This window comes from Pelecanus crispus, chromosome 15, assembly GCF_030463565.1.
Source record: "Pelecanus crispus isolate bPelCri1 chromosome 15, bPelCri1.pri, whole genome shotgun sequence".
NCBI lineage: Eukaryota > Metazoa > Chordata > Aves > Pelecaniformes > Pelecanidae > Pelecanus > Pelecanus crispus.
In genome coordinates, this window is record NC_134657.1 from 5,336,391 (window position 1) to 5,353,903 (window position 17,513).

Consider the following 17,513-nt stretch of genomic DNA (forward strand, 5'->3'; position numbering starts at 1 on the left):
GCTTCCAACACTTGTTAGTAAGAGACACTGTAGAGAACCTATGGGTGAAGCTAGCAGGTATTTTGGATTCAGCGTTTCTCTGATGAACCTGGCGCGCAGAACAGTTGAGTAGCTCTAGCTGCTCCTGTCTTGTTTCCCTGCTAGTAATAACATCTGCATGGGGTGGTGAACAGCCGTGAAAGAAGTTGAATTAGTCTAGATCTGCCTTTGCTTGTTGACCAAAAAAAAAAAAAAAGTATGTTTGGTAAATTTAAGCTGGACTTTATTAACAAATGGTGCAGGTATGCATATGTTCCCTAATCAGAAACTCTGAATTAAGTACAGCAACTTATGCTATTAATGACATGATTCTAGCTGCAATGCTGTCCTGCGTAGCAGGTACTTGCTATTTCATGGCATGTTACAGAGGCCTTGAACTGTCACTTCATTTCTGAGATTGAGCTGCTTGTCTTAGAGGCTGATGTGGTGGATAGGAAGGGTTATAAATTCTTACCATGCCCTGATACTCAGTGTCAGTTGTAAAATATGTTCAGAAATATGTCACAAGTCTAAAATAAAAAAAAAAAGTCTATAACTGTTACCTGTTGGTGATTGAACAGTGAGGTTGGTCTGAAAAATTCTGTGCAAAGGGTTTTCCAGCCCAGCTTTCAAGCACCAGTCTTTGTAATTGCCATATTCAGATAACACATGCATAGTTGAAAACAATAATTTTGGTCAAAACCAGCATGCTTTACATTTCTCCCTAGTTTTCCTTAAATCTTTGGTAAGCTATGCCTTTTTTTTGCCTTTTTTTTTTTTTTTTTTTTTTAAACTAGAAGAAATTACATGTCACAATGTTTATTGGTTTTTCCAGGGAGTTGGGTTTTATGCTGAAAGCTTCTTAAAGAATGCAAAGCTTGAATGCATTCCATTCTCAAGTGATTGGGAATGTCATTGGTATGGTCAGGGTGTAAATCCTGCAGATGAAGAATGGCTTGACCTTTAAAAAACCTTATTCTTTAAAAATAAAAAGAGTCTACAAGCTTCAGACAAGCCTACACTTTTATGAATTTTGGCTAGACCGTGTTCTAAAGCAGACTGTGATTCAAAGCCTATTGAATGAAGGGTCTTTCAGCTTTGTGTATTTCTGTAACGCTTTGCTCATTTGTTTTTACAGGGCAGTTTCCTCATACATTTTTTCCAGCTACGATCATTAATCGGGACTGAACACGTGGGTTATCTGATCTTCTGTAGTTTTTAGAAGCAGGTACGTTGGCAGGGAAATCTCTGATGTTTTATTGGTTGGGGACGGGGCAACAGCAACTTCATCTATGTAGCAGAAAGAATTGTAGGGTCAGGGAAGTTCTGCTTAAGTAACATTTCATTATGTATAGTATATTAATTCAGCTTTCTTGAGAAAGCAAAGTTGATAAGTAGTTCGATAAGATTTTTCGGTCCTTCATTTGTAAAGATGGATTGTGCTCTCTTCTGGGCATAGAGTAGCTTTGTAAGTGCTTTTGGAAATTTACTGGTGGAACATAATGCTGGGTAGTATTGTCATCCCAAACCGTGTGTTATAAAAGCTTCATGTAACAGGAAGGGAGATACATTAAAGTTTTCATGCTGGAGTCTCAGTAGTGTCTTAAGGCTTTTGTCTTTCTACTTTGATGTCATCAGGTAGGAAAAGCTGTGGTGGCTGAGGCTATCACCCAAAATAATTGTGCACTGTATGAAGAGCAAAGCGCTGTTGCTCTGTAATCTTGATTTAACCTCTTTATACATACATTTTGATAGCTTTTGAGCCATATTGAGTGCTTTTTCCCTCGTGTTGCTTACTAACTTTGTGAAGCATTCGCTGAATGGGCAGGCTTCAGTATTTTTATCCTTCCTGTTAAATAGGTAGCTTTGTGATAAATCCATCTTGGCTGGAGTTTACTTTAGAAGAACCAGGTTTAGATAGTAATTTCCATTAGCCCTTTTTAAAGATTGAAAAATTAATAAACAACTGGAAGACTTGTATGATGGAAAACAATGAATAATGACATGTATAGACTACAAATCTCTTGTAATATCTGAAGTGCAGGGGAATGCTGAAATGTGGTCTTCCTAGCTGGCACTGGGGCAGCTGTGGCATTTTCTTGGTGCTTGTGTATGGTGCCACCTATTGATAGATATCCTATATAATTTGTTCCATTTTTAAACGATAGGTATGTTACCACATTTCATTTTTTTGCTGTTGTGCTTTTTTTTTTTTTCTAAATTGATGTCTTTGGCTACTAGTACAGCACCTTCCCTCTTCAGGTAACAATATTCCAAAAAAAAGAAAAAAAAAAAAAAAAAAGGATGTATTAGTATAATATTAAGAACCAGTCAGAACCTTTCAGACTTACTTAGTATCTTGATAAATGTTTATTGTTTTATCAGTCTCTGGATATGTATAACTTAATGTCTCTTGCTCACTGTCTTATTTCATTCATTGTCTTACTATTGATGTCACTTGTTAGCACTCAGTAAACTGCACTGTGGAGTATATGCTTAGTAACATAATCCAGTCTACTTACTTGAGTTGACGCTACACAAAAATATAGGATTGTTTTATTCCCCCTTCAGAAAGCAGTTTGCTGATCATAGCAAAACAATATGATCACCTTGCACATTTACAGGCTGCAAGTTTCCAAGCAGAACCATCTATAGCAAATCAGCATAACGCAAATCTTCCCACTGGAAACTTACTCAAGTAGGACTGGTGATAGAGCTTTCTTCACTTTTTACCACTGTTATCTTCATGCTAAGTAATGTGGGTGGTAAAGCTATCCCAGCAGCTGCTACTTAAGTTTGCATTACTTCTGACTCACTCAGGAGGGCCTATGTGTAATTTTAAACTGTTTCCACACCCAGATTACTTTCCCTTTAAAAGTAGTAATGAAAATGAAGTGAGGGGAGAGGTTGGTAATGACTACAGGAAAACATTACATGGAAAACCGTGCGTTTGAACCTTCTGTGATACAGTCTTCACGAAGCATACCTCATGTGTAGTGTATTTCTTTGGTTACTAAGGTTTAGGAAAGCAGGCTTACAGCTTCGTATAGGACCAGACCCATTCTGTGAATGAAAACTAATTGGAGAACTGTTCCAGAGCCACTTCTCCGAGCTGCGCGTGGTGGAAGAGTGGCTGGCTTACACCTCCATCCACAGACTCCTTAGCGTGGGTTACGTTTCTCCAACACACAGGACTTCTAGGAGGTTAGGTTAGTTTGTTATCGTGCTGTACTCGTGTATTATTTGAAGCACCATTACTTTCTAAATTTGAAGTTAAGGTTTTTACTATTGTGGACTTAATAAACATGCTCCAAGATAATTTTTAATAGCAGCTGAAGAGTATGCCTGAATTTTTTTTTTGTCTTGGTAAACACCCTATTGCGGAACTTAAATAATTACCAGATACTCAGACAACAAAGTATAATCATGCTCTGCACTATAGAATTTAGATAGCATAGTCTGTTTATTCCATAACAGTATTTTTTATTAAAACAGAAAAGCAAAACTTCAGCTTTTAAATGATATGAGAAAGGATGATAAACTCTACTCCTTTCCTGCACCTCCTAGCTCATTTTTTTTCTCTCCAAAACCATTTAATAAGTTTTACTACCTTTTACAAAAGTGCAGTGACCTTTTTTATATCATATGAAAAGGAAAAAAAAGGAAAAAGAGAGAGGAGAAAGACTTAAGAGTTGAGATTTCATCCAGCTTTTGTTCAGCCCTTGCAGGCTTGATGGCTGTGCATTCTGCATCCTGTTTTCACACTGGTTGTACTTACTTATGGGAAAAAAACAAAACCACAGACTCTTCTGTAAGGGTGATTCTTTCATCTAGTTGTTAGAATTCTCTTTTTCTACTCATGCAGTAGTGTAACAAGAGATAACAAGCTAGCAGGGATGTGAATATCAGCCTCTTTGAATGTTTGAGTTGCATATGTAAGGCCCAGTTCAGCAGTTCAAATTTTTAAGGATTTCTCTGATAAAGCATGTGATTCCTTACTCTCCCAGGCTATTAAGTGGTCTGCCCACTGGTGAAAAATAGGTAGTTTGGAAATTAAACTTTTCCTATTATTCCTACTATAGCCCATTTCCTATTTTAATTTGTCTTTTTCTGATCTTTTATCTTCAGGAAACGCAGGAGCTGGCAGGAGGGGAATGAACCGTGAGGGCGTCCCCGGAAAGAGTCCGGAGGAGATGTATATTCAGCAGAAAGTGAGAGTCCTACTCATGCTGAGGAAGATGGGATCAAATGTAAGATGCACTGTCATAGCCCATATTTTGTGGCTTTCCAGATAGTTTTGTAGTAACTGGGGTAGTGCTTAATGAGATGGGCAGCCGGTGGTCTGGTTTTATGACTGAATTGTTTTAGCCATCATTGATTTAACCATTATCTGCAGTTAAACACAATTGATTTTTGCTTAAATGTTATGAACCTTGTGATGCCTGAAACTAAATCTAAGCATCTGATCATTTCTCTATATACAATAAAGTTTTTCATTATTGGAAAACCAGCAAAATAAAGCACCTGTTTTCAGGCGACTTTGAATCTCTCCATGAATGCATGATGTACCAGTTTGCTGCTGTGTCCTTGCTGATGGTATAGTTTGCACAAGTAACAGTTGATTAAACTGTTGAAAAGTAGAATAGAGGCAACTGTGACATTTCTTATTGGGAAGTGGGAAATAACATCTTCAGTCTTTTGTCATTTTCCTTTTTGCTGACTGACTCTGTACATTTCCAGCTGACTGCTAGTGAAGAGGAGTTCTTGCGCACATATGCAGGTGTAGTGAATAGCCAACTTAGCCAGCTTCCTCAACACTCAATTGATCAGGGTGAGTACTGGATTTGTCTGCCTTGTGTTTAATCTGTGAGAACAGTCTCAGAAAATAGCAAATTTAGTTACTGTGACTCCAGTTGCTTGATAACACTTCTCACAAAATAAAATGGAATCATCTAACATCTTTTGTTTTTCACATTTTCATGAATGTGGAAGTACAGTGTTACTACTTCAGAAGAGTAAGAGGGAAAGTTTAGCAATAGGACGAGTTTGTTTCCCATTGCATTTCTTTAATTTGCACAATGTAATTAATTCCCGGACGGGGTAGTAGCCATGAAATAAGTTTACAAATCTGCTGTGGCTTGTTTAGATTCCCATTAAGGGAATGGAGTACATGCTGCTTTTGTGAATTCTTTGCAGAAGTCTTGCTAAACAATTGTGTGGTGCTACTCTGAATCTACTAATCTCTTCTGAACCTGAATGTTTCTTTCTGAATTTTTTTTTCTCCCCTTCATAGGCCTTGTGCCAAGTCACATTCATATTGTAGAATTTGGTATTGAAGGAAAATTGTAAGACTTGTATGCCAGAAAGAACTGAGTTGAGCAGAAATTTAATATACATCTAAGACATTTAGAAAACCATTAGAAACACAACCTGCACAAACTTGCTCTTCAGTTTTAAGCCTGTGTGTTCATTCCTCACATAGCTGGGGGATTGATGGAGATAGATATACTTGCATATTTTGGCTCAGAATTCTTAAACTTTTCTTCCAGTCTAAAGTGAAAGTTTGCTGGTTTCTTGTCAAAAACTGAGGTAGATATTCAGTTAAGAAAGACTGTCTTAGTTGCAGTTGGCATTTTTCAGCATTATCCCTAAAGTAGTTACATTTCTCACAATTAAAATATATGCTGAATTACCTGCACTTTGGCAAAGAAGAGATAATAAAAACAGAAGTCCAGCCAGGGAACACAGATACTTTGTACAGCTGTGTTCCTGCATAGCTTGATCTAACTTTCTTGTCTAAACTGTCTGGTTTTATTATCTGTAAAATTATATTTTCTCACTTTGCAGAGGGCTTTGGAGACTCAAAAATTGAATTTTGACATAACTTTTAAATGTAATCAAAAGAGAGACCAACAGTTACTTAGTCTGCTTCTAGATTCACTAATCATGGAATACAGGAAATGTAAGAGCTTCATACGTTATTAAAAAAGTTGTCTTTGTCCCGTATTTGAACAAATGCTAACTGATTTCTCTGTCATCATTTTCTTAAAGTCCTTGAATATTCTTAAAACTGTGTCCATAGGGAAGTGAAGTCCTCCCTGTTGATGCTCGCTTTGATCTAATCTGAGACACTGCTGTCTTTCCTGGGAGGTTTGACCCCACAATCTACCTTCGATCCTCCCAAATTATTATTAAGCTGACCATTAAGATTTTTCTTGGTAGGGGAAAAAAGAACAATGAAAGAAAATAGTTAAAAGGATGTTGGTTCTTTTCATATTCAGATATGCTCTCTCTCCAAATTAAGTAGTGAATAGCATGAAGAACAAATGAAAATGAGGAAACCTAGCCAAATACTTTTTCCTTTGGAGAAAGATGAAGCTATGCTATAAAGATGAAGCATATGCTATATGCTGTATAGACATAAGCAATTATAGTTTATTGCTCAGGACTTTGATTTCCTTAGAAATCTCTCCAGATTTCTAACAGTCAGTTATGATAATGTTGCTCTTTGCTCTTAGGTGTGGTGGCTCGCGCAGCAGCAGTCGTTGCTGTCTGTCTGCACCTTCTGCTGTATCCTGGTGTTGGTGAAACAGGACGGGTCGTTATGAAAGCACTGGAAATAGAGAATACAAATTGCGTAGGTGTCCGATTTGCCATCTTACGAGAGATTCTGTCTCCACTAGATGGCATTATCTGGCGCTGAAAAACCCCGGCCCAAGTCCACACACTGACGTACTTAAATGTTTTGTGTTCCTCAAGATTGCTTAAAGGAATTTTCTTCCCTACTTTTCTGCTGTTTTCATTGCATCTCTTCTGGAGGATTTTTTTTTTTTCTTTATGCAACTTGCCTTACGCAACAACTAAAAGGTGTGTTATTTAAGGAGTAACTTACAAAGAGTTAGTATTTTAGTGGATTTCACAATCTTTCCTTCTAATAGGTCTCAAACTCAGTCTCGCTTGTCCCAAACCTCTCTTTAGAGTCATTTTTCTCCAGCAAGCATACAAAAGACAGAAAGCTGATTTCGTACTCCCATTTCGTTCCAAAAAAGGGAATGGCATACTTGGCCTTAGCACTCTAAAAGCTTTGTTATAGACCTGCAAATTTTTGTGCATCACTCAAAAATGCTGTAGTCTGGCTCCAGAATTACAGGAAGGTCATTTTGGTTTTTGTTTTTGAGAAGAGTACAGAGGATGGATGGTCTAGAATTTTGTAAGTGTATCACAGTCTCTACTACATTTTTTGTGCTTTCCTTTGTTGTGCACCCATGAAATACTGTCTTAGAACAGCTGGCTGGTGGCCTTGCGGTAATTATCTGAGGTAGCACGGCTGAGCTTATCCCTGTATGGTGCTCCCTACTACGGTTTCTGATAACGATCTGTCAGCTTCGTTACTGAGCCTATTTGTTTGACCACAGGGAGTCACTGCAACCTATGTGTCCAATGTGTATTTGTAGCAATGTGGCAGTGCATTGAAGAAAGAAGTTTACACTTGTCCCTGCTGAATTCAAGTGCTTGTGTCATAAACCTTCAGTGAGCCACTATTAATAACCATATCGCTGACATTTAAGTTCCTCCATGATACTCTGCTTACTGTCTTAGGGTTCAGCAATAGAAGTTAATTGATAATTTTGATCAAGAAGCATCTTAGAATACCTCTGTAATTTTTAAGCAAGCCTGAAGTCTAAGACTTCCCTTCTGTTTGTGCTTATTTTTATAGGAAGAGGAGAGATTACTCTTTTATCTTTTTATTTCCCATCTCGCTTTCAAAAGGAATTAATCAGTTCAGACGTACAAAATCACTGTGGTTTAGGATTATTTACAGATCTCCTTTTACATTTGAAATGCACGTTTGGAACGCCTTCACTCTTGAAACATCTACATTGTATACTGTTGAAGTGAATCTTGTTTTCCTGACAGGAAGCTCAAAGTTATTCTGATTGCACTACTGAATATCTTTGTGTAGATCAGGTAATAATGACATATGTCCAGGGCTCTCTAATGTGCTGTAGCAGATACCAAATTGAAATCCATGCAAATCTTCCTAGTATGCATTCTAAACTCTTTACATTCATAGCTGCAACATATATTAGAGCAACAGATCTGTGAAGAGATCTTGAATGACCGGAACATGTTGTACTAGTCTTAAAATAGTCTTTTTTTCTTTTCCTTCTTTTTATTTGAGCTCTATTTGCCCTTTCTTTTCAGCGTATTCCAGAATCTCAAGAAGCGCCTAGTCCCTCAGTGTGTTGACTTTGATACGCTTCTCGAGAGGTGCTGTTCCCCTAACACGGGCTGCAGTCCACCAAGAGCAACGAACATTTAGGCAATGCAGATGTCTGGATTCTGTTCATAGCTTCATATTTTATCTGGTTTTATTAATATTTTGGCCTGTTCACCCATTCTTTTCTTCAGCTGATCCAGACAGTCATGTTGCATCCATGACAGTTATGAGGCTTATCTGATGCATTAAAATTACTTTATTATACATTGAAAGGTGACCTGCTAGCAGAAGGGATGAGATCTCAGTAACCCAGGAAAGCCTGAACAACAGTTATAAAACTCTAAGCTGAAGTATTTAATACTTAAATTTAGTATTAATTAAGAGACTAAACGGTAATGTCATACTCACATTTTTTTAATAACCATTTTATTTTTTGATCATTGCTGTAATGTTGTTAACACCTATATGAAAGTGCAAAATACAGGGCATTTTTCTGTAGTCAAGGAGCTTTTTAGTTGACATCTGTGGGTTGGTTGTTGTTTTGTTTTTATGGCTCCAAGAATAACTGAGGAACCTAAAAGCATCTCTGTTCAGCCAGTGTATATGCTAGAGAGTAGATGTAATCATGAGCCGCTTTGAGATACTAACATATTAGTTGCCTTCCCTGCATTGCAGCAAGAACTAATGCATCTCAGATTCATTAGGTTTCTTGAGCTTGAGATGATGAAATTGAGGCTTTCTCACATATTTTTAATACAAGCAAAATGCCTCTCTGGAAGTTACATGCACAGAAGCATCTCCTGCATAAAAACATACTTCCTGTTTCCCAGTTACTTACATTTCTAAATGGTAGGCTAGCACTTGGCTTTCTTAAGTCGCTGCTCTGGCAAATCTGTACATGGAAGCTGTGCAGCTAGTAAGCTTGATATGTGAATTATACTAAGACCTTGGTGATTACAGCTCTGTTGTTCCTATAGCAACAGGAGTGTCGTGCTGGTTCTTGGAGAAAGCTGGTCCCTTGGGGAGGGCAAAGCTGAGATGCAAACACATGCCTCAGCTAGGTTAGACGCATTCTCTGGATGGCAGGGCATTAAAAATGAACCCAGGCTGCTTGTGGAGTTAGGAAGGGGCCCATGCTCATGAAATATCAGATAGTGGTGGTGAAGTGGATTTAGAGCTCTTCTCAGTGTAGTTTATTCTTTTGAACACAGTGCTTGTTTTAATGTGCTCCTCCTCTCAGCAATGGATGTTGTATTTTTAGAATGCCAGACTAGGATACTAATACTGGGATTTTCAGAGAAAAGTTAATGTTTAGAAGATGGGTGCTGGAAGGTGATTGAAGAAATGTGTATATACAAAGATCTTGAGGGAAGTAAAGAATCTTTTTTTTTTTTTTTAATTTGGCAGCCTTCAGAAATTCATGACAGGCTTAACCTTCTGATCTCTAAAGGCTTTTGGGGTTTAATTAATTTTGCAGATGACTACAAACAAATCAGGTGTATGTATCTATGCACCATTCAAAGAACACTTGGAAATAGCAGCTGTTAGATGTGTCAGTTAGCATCTTCCTTTGTGTTAAGGTAGCGTGGCTTTAATCCAGCTCGTACCCTACCGGCTTGATGTCACTGTAGCCGAGTACTTGCTGTGGAAAGCATTAGCTTCAGTCATATCAGTGAAATTTTCTGAAGCTTAGGTGAACTGATCAGCAGTTGCATGTGCTGAGCTCAGTGGCTATCTACGGTCTTTACTGCTGTGCGGTAAAGTCATTTGACCTTCAGATAATCTTGGCTTGCGAAGACTGAAGTCCCAGTGGTATAAAAGAACCACTAAATTCAGCAATCCAAGCAACTGCAATTAGAACATAATTGCAGCAGGATTTTTTGGAAAGTTAGTGGGGTAAGATTGTCACTATTGCTTTTTAAGATAGAACATAGGCCTACCAGTTAATTATTGTTAATTTCTAGGAAGGATGAAGGTGGGAAAGTGTAAGGCAGAAGAAGTGGGAGAAGTATTTGCATGTCTGAAAGTTTGTGGCAATTAATGCTCTGCTCATGAAAGAAGATGGGAATGTTTTGTTTGGTATATGTAAGTCTCTATTTCAGTGCAGTGTAGAAATGTGTGCCCAAAAAAAGGACAGCTGTGGAGAGAGAAGTTGTATGTATAGAATGTAGAAAGTCAGGTATAAGTGTGCCTTTTTCATTGTTCTATACATTAATTACTGGAAGTGCAGAGCTCCGTGAAGGATGTGCTAAAAGTAAACGTGGTTCACCGTCCTATTGTCTTAGTTGCAGGCTTTTGGCAATGTGCAGCTTAACTTTATAACCTGTGCTCTGCTTTTTAAATTTTTTTTTTACTTGATTAGAAAGAAAACATCCGTTGTGGGAGCCAAGTGGGACTGCGGTAGAAGCTCTATTCACTAGTACTTTAATCCCTGCTTTCCTTTCACCACATAGAAACCCCTGCTCTGTTCTTTGGAAACGTTCGTATTTGTACATGAGCACAGGCTGCCGTAGAATTGCTTAATGAGCAGACTTGTTAGATTGGTTTCATTTAGCTCTGGATAGTTTGGGTTGTAGGACTGGACTTGAACAAAACCTGCTCTTGTGCTGAGAAATGGAGATGTGGATGACCTTTTTCTGGACAAACGTCACCCAGGTATTTTTGCTACAGGACATCATCAGAAATAATCATGCTCCATAAGTGGCTTCTGGAAGGTTGAAAGCACTGATGGGAGTATCTCTTTCATTTGCATACTGTGCTCTCACCCTTACTTGAGTTCAGCAGAGGAGTTTTCCGTTCTGTTTTGAGATTGTTGAAACGCTCAGCTAAAACCAGTAGGACTTACTGCCCTTCAGGAGGCTGTGGCATTGTTGTGTTATAACTGACTGCTCTGCTTACGGACATGAAGGTATCTTCCCTTTTTCGCCAGTCTCCTGAACAAACTGGTTCCAAATCAGGGAAATACTATTGCCTTTTATATGCCAGTCAAGAGTCACGGTGCTTGTGAAGAATGGAGAAGTGCTGAATAACGAAGTGTCTCTTTTGTCAGTGATCATGAAATAAGGCCATGAGGTGCAGTACCCAGAGGGCCGGGATCGCGGTGCGTGTGTTGAAGGTGACTGGGCTGACATTGTCAGGTTTGGTGTGAAGCTGATGGACCTGTTCACATTTATCAGATCTGATAGCCTGCAAGAACTTTGTGTGGCTGCTGTTGTTTGGACAAAGGATGTCTTCCTCTTTGTAATGATGTATCACCTCACTAAGGATAAAATTGGATCTTTAATGTGGGAATAAAAGAAAGCAGCATAGGCTTGAGTCTTTACTGCAAGATGTTGTTCTGTTGAGTGTTGTGCCTTTGAGTTACCCACCCGCTTATTGGTCTACCTGGAAGGTATTATTATCTTTTATTTGATAGATTAAATTGTCTTTTTAAAGGCAATTGCCTGAGGTTCTTGCAAATGCTGGGTTGCATGTAATTCCTGCAAATTAAAACACTGGTTGTTCTACCAAATAACAAAAGGAACTGAGGAGGGAGCAGGAAATAAAATTGTTCAGAATTGTGTATAAAATCTATTCTTTACTAATCTTGTTTAAAACTGTACCATGAGACATAGAAATATATCACTTCTAATCCTTACCTCTTTTTTTCTTCCTTTCTAAAATGAATAGCTAAATCCCTTTTGCCACCTCTGGTCTTCACTGCTGTCCTGTTCATTCCTGTATATCGTTTCCCTGCTCCCTGGTGTTTTGGCAGAACTTTTTAATTTAGCATTGCCATCAGACTTCATTAGTATATGACTACTTTTCTGTTCCAGGATCATTTATTGAAAGTATTAAGTAAAATTGGTGCAAAGGCCAACCGCTGAGAAAGTGTAGTCATAATCTCCTTTTCAGCCCAATGATTATCCTTTCAAACACAATTCGTAATCTTCCCTTAACAAATTGTTTACCCACCTTGGTTCTTTTACTGATTGCCCATCTTAATTGAAAAAGTACCATATGGGAAACTATGTATTATAAGTGCTAAAGAACATTACAGAGGGAGCATGCGTTTTGATGGTGTTATGATAAAAAAACCCGTATGCGCTTTGTTCACGGATTCAGGTAACTTTAAAACTGTAGTTACTGTAATTACATTGGTGGTAAAACAAGGGTGCTGCACACTGACTGTGCAGTTAGCTTTGGCTGTGAAAGGCTGAAACCTTGAATTCTAGACCCATTCTCCATCCACTGTTTACTTCCTCCTTTAGGATGCACGTAATAATAATTCAGTAATACTACAGGTATTCAACCATTTTCCACACTTTTACACCGTATTCTTTATTGTACTCTTGCTTTTTCCTGCAAATAGAACACTGTTTTAAAATTTGGCTTTTCCGTTTTCCTGTTGTATTGACAAGCTGTATTTCTTGTACTCCCTTCTCTTCTCTTATTCAAAGTCCAGGCAAACGGCAAGCTACCAGCAGCTCATATTGACAGTGACATTGGTATTGAAGCTGTGCCAGGTGGGCCTAGAAAACTAGAGCAGAGCTAGCTGAGTGTGAACCTGCTCTTCAGCGATAGCTGTTCTGATTGTGAAAGCCAAAAAGAACTGCGGAATTCCCAGCATTCTTTGTGCCGAAAGCTATTTCTGCTCATCGTGTTTTAAACAGCTGTGTGCTCGGCACAGTAGGCTGTGCACAGAACAGTGCCGAACGCTGGAACTGTTCAGGACAGGCAGAAATATTGACCCGTGTGTTTACGGGGTTGCGTGATTATCAGGAACTAAATTTGCTTTTCTGCGTAAAACTTGGAAGGATGCTTGTAAGAATTTTTTTCATATTTAGACTGTGGAAAGGGGAGACCCCCAAGAAAACAATCAACATCTGTTAAGTAATCCAGCTCATCTCTTGTGCTAATGTGATGTCATCTGTGATTTTGCAGTTGCTAGGCTACTCCAGCTGCTCTGGACTTGCATAGCAAAGCCTCCTTGACTTTAAAGGGGGATGCACGTAAAATACAGTGGCATAGGTGGTGCTTTATGTGCACTTGCTTTCTTAATGCTTCTAAGGGTCACTACTCTCTCCTTTTTTTAGTGTAGAAGTGTTTTTCAGAATCCTTGCAAATGAAATCCTTCTTGTAGAGGCTAGTAGTTCTCATGCATTTAAAAAAAAAATCGACATGGCAACTTGTTAATTCAGAGCTGGATAGTGCTATATATCTTTTACATTTTGATCAAGATAAAAACAGTTTGTGGAGGAGATGAAAAGGGAGATGACTGCAGGGCTTCTGAGTGTTGGCAACAGGGTGCATCAGAGCAGTTTTTGATGTAGTTCTGTAAGATAGGAGGCCTGCATATGAAAAACAAACTACTGCTTGGTCCTTAATGTTTCCTCCTTTGAGTACGTGTAATAAATAAATTGTGAAGTGTATAAAAATAAATGTAGTTGCATTTCATAAGCATTGATTTAATTTTTAAGGATATTAGCAAGGGGAATTTACAACCTTCTCTTCTCCCCTGGTTTTTTTTGGCCACTTTTCCTTCTATATTGCAACTAAAGAACAAATTAGATAACTGAGAAATGGAATTCATATAACTATAACAGACGAGCAATTTTTATTAGTCCTCTTTCTCTAACCTTGTATGCAGATGTATAGGCAGAAGTTGCTTCGGGCACAAAGCCGAAATCTGCTGCTTGATGTGCTTCAAGTAAAAGACTAGAGAATTTTACATGCTGATGCTCCGTCCAAGTTGAATCTGAACTTTCCAAACCCCAGTACGAGAATTCTGTAGAGCTGATCAATTACCTGAATGGGACAGGCAGTTGGTGTTGCTTTTGGCATTTCCTACTTTGCTTAATCCTTTAATAAGAAGCTTTGAAGAAAAACTTATTAAGCAAAATTATCCCAAGCAGACTGAATGAATTAACAAAGGCCAAAGTGGTCATTGTAAGTCATCTGTTGCACTTAAACACTTAGGATCATTTGAATGGAGGAAACAATTTTTAGAAATTGTATAGACAGTGACTGGAGGATTCATCATATTTTCTAATCAGATAAATGCTGTTAGAGGATCTACAGATGAAAGAAAGCACTTACTTTTATCTGACTTTCTTGGGGATCAAATTTTTACCAGAAATTAAAAATACTGCACTCAGCCCTTCAGGGTTGTTTTCCAGTTCTTGTCTTGACTAGAGATGTTGATTTAAACCACTGCTTTGACACTTCTGTATGATGTATTTTTATTTCCATATTGTCCTGAAGACATTTCTCTTTAAGTGTCTGTTAGGCCACGCTCTATAGTTAGGAAGTCCAGAGAGTGAATTCTTTTTCCTGAAGATCTCAAGGTGTCTTTTTGAAGAATGAGAGCTTAGCATGGCATGTTCTTTAGAAGCCTTTATCAGACATCGTTCTCAAGCCATTTAGGTCTTTCTACTATAAATGCCCGCTTGAAAGACCACACAAGTTTGCAAAGACATGGATATGGTTATAGGAAGGTAATAACATCTTTCTATCTTTCTGTGCTTAGGGGACATGAGTTTTGATGGTAACTATACACTGTTGATAGCCTCAATTGGGAAAAAAAAAAATCCAGTAACTGAGAAAGTCCACACACTGAATTCTTCTGGAAAAGATTTCTTCAGGCTAGGGATAAAAGCATTACTTAGCAAAGCTGTATCTGTTCCCTGGGCAAATGGAAGCCTTCAGTTTGAAAGAAAATACTGTACTTCCATTAGAGAATGGAACGTTTTAAAGACATGTTAGTTTATAAAGGGTGTTTAAGTGATTTTCAGTGGGAGGGGGAGGCAAAAACCTATCATATGGCCTATTAAAACAATTTTTATTCTTAAAAGCAGGGAGTAATGAATATCTAGATGTAAAGATAAAGTGAAGAATATCTAAATGTCACCTAAAAAGTACAGTGTGATGCATAGAATAGGGCAGTACAAGTTTTATTGAACTGTTGAGTTTCTCATACTTCAGAGAAGTTCAGTAAGTCTCTTATGCAGTGCCAGAGTTCATGGGGGGGGGGGGGGGGGAATATTATCTCTACGTGTCTTTGGTGACAATCCTATGAATTCTTTTTTTTTTTTTTTTTAAGTCTTGCTTCTTAGAAATGTGTGAAAGCAAGGAATCCTTGGTTTTCTTTAAAAAAAAAAAAAACAAAAACAAACAAAAAAAACACCAAAACCCCCAATTTCCTTAGGCTTGCAAAGGAACGTTTTAAATCTACTGTTGAAATGTTTAGGCCACTTCTGGTTCCAGTCCCAGAAAAATAAGAAAACATGGCTTTCTCTCTTTCTATCCTCTTTTTCCTTTCCAATTGATTTTATGTATGCGTAGGATGACAGTTTGGGTACTGCATCTATCCACTGTTCTTTAAAGGAAGTAATTATGGCACACATTTTCCTGTATCCGTTGTTATTACAGGTGCTGAGGATGTTGTGATGGCATTTTCCAGATCAGAGACAGAAGACAGAAGACAGTAACTACAAGGATACCTGAACAACACAGAACTGGAGAGGATAGTGAGATTCCTGAAGATGGAGGAGGATGGCTGAGCATTAATAAGTTCCTTTGCCCACCCTAATTGTTCCTTGGTATTCCTTCTCCTTTGTAATTTTGTTTTCCTTTGCCCAACCCTCAGAATGCATCTCACAGCCATATTCCTGTAAGTTTTTGCTACTCAGCTGGGCTGTGTTAATTAAGGACAAACCTAAAGGTGTATTTTTGATTGGCTCAAAGGGACAGGCTGTGATTGGCTAAAGGAAGACAATTTTTCAAACTTGACCAATGAAAACCTTTTCTCTTGCATTTTATTTTATATTTTAAAGAAAGTCTCTTGACATCCTACTTCTAAAGACGCTTTTCATGCTGTGGTGCTTACTTAGGTCAAACTTGTGAATTTGAAGAGGGTTTGATTTGGCTGCATAGAACTGGAAGCAACTTGTGGTTGGTTGACAATGCAAATGCTTTCTCTTCGGTTGGCTTGCAGGTATTTCGCTGACTTTGACATTTTCATGCAGAAAGCTGATGTTTTGGTGCATTGGTTATTTCTTTATACTTACTGACTTGGGGGAAAAAGACAAACGTGCTTTGCAATATTTATTACATCTACACACATATAATTGCTTGCTTTTTTGGGTTTGTTTTGGTTTTTATTGGCTTTGAAATCATGTTTTTGATTTCCTGTTGGCTGCAGTGTTTCTGATGCAATCAGTTTTTCCATACTCATCTGCTCTGTGGCCTCAAGCTCTTTTGGGAGCATGTGTCAAAAGCATATTTAGTTCAATAAGTCTACCTGTTTAAGCTGGCATATGGAGATCAGCAGCCGTTCTGTGCTACTGTGTGGGCTGTACTACGAACTCCTGGTAGACCTGGCTGTTCAGGTGGCTTCTCTCTTTGCTTCTGACAGAGGAGCTGTAGATATTTTGCAGGAATTGCAAGAATGAGATCTGTGGCTGTGACATGAATTTGCCAAATTTGTATAGAGAATATGTGACCTTGTTTAAAATACTACATATAGTTCCACTTTAACCCTTTAATTGCTGCACAAGACGAGCTCTCACGTAAGGAAAAATTAATGATCATTAACTAAATCCAACTTGCACTGGGCTTTAATAAACTAAGTTTCTAGTCACTTGAAAAATTGTATGTGGTTTGGCTCCTTGCAACCGTTCAGTGATATGGAAATTATCTGGATCCTAAGATAATACCATTTTCTTTAGGCACTGTTCCAAGAGGCAGTAGCGCTGCATTAAGCTGTCTAATACTGAGTGTACAGGTGACACTCTCAGGTTTACTCTATTAGTAGTTGCAGGGACTTAACACACGCACGCGCATTTACAACCTGAAAAACCTGCAGTGAAATTCCCGAAGTGCACTGACTGTTCAGGAATCTGCACATAAAATTTCTAGCACTGCTGTCTAAAACCTAGCACTTCGTTGTCTCTCATATGTGCAGGTCATTTTTACAATACTTCTAGGTTTTCCTGTGGGTTGCACTGACTTTAAGATATTTCAAAATCTATTAAAGCAGAACTCCATTCACTTGTTCCTGGTTCCTTTTGTATGGTTGTTAATTACTTGAAGTAGCAATTCCAGAGTCTGACTGTGACAACGTGACCGTTTTCATGGCAAGAAATTATGATGACAGGATGCTGTTATGGTCTCAAAATGGGGAAGAGGCTTGAGAGAAACCACGGGATGTATGCAAAAGGAAGAACGGACTTGTGAGCACAAGGAGGGAAATTATCTTGAGCAAATAAATACTGTGTAATGAGAACGACTGTAC

General features: G+C 38.3%; 1 protein-coding gene across 1 annotated transcript; it reads left to right on the plus strand.

The window, feature by feature from the left end:
• The first annotated feature begins 1,210 nt into the window (after positions 1 to 1,210).
• On the plus strand, positions 1,211 to 15,747 carry CTNNBIP1 (catenin beta interacting protein 1). The gene is made up of 4 exons (XM_009492451.2): positions 1,211 to 1,246; positions 4,147 to 4,268; positions 4,759 to 4,849; positions 15,650 to 15,747. Exons 2-4 carry the CDS (start codon positions 4,173 to 4,175, stop codon positions 15,706 to 15,708), a joined length of 246 nt encoding a protein of 81 aa, XP_009490726.1. The 5' UTR covers positions 1,211 to 1,246; positions 4,147 to 4,172; the 3' UTR covers positions 15,709 to 15,747.
• The last annotated feature ends 1,766 nt before the right edge of the window (positions 15,748 to 17,513 follow it).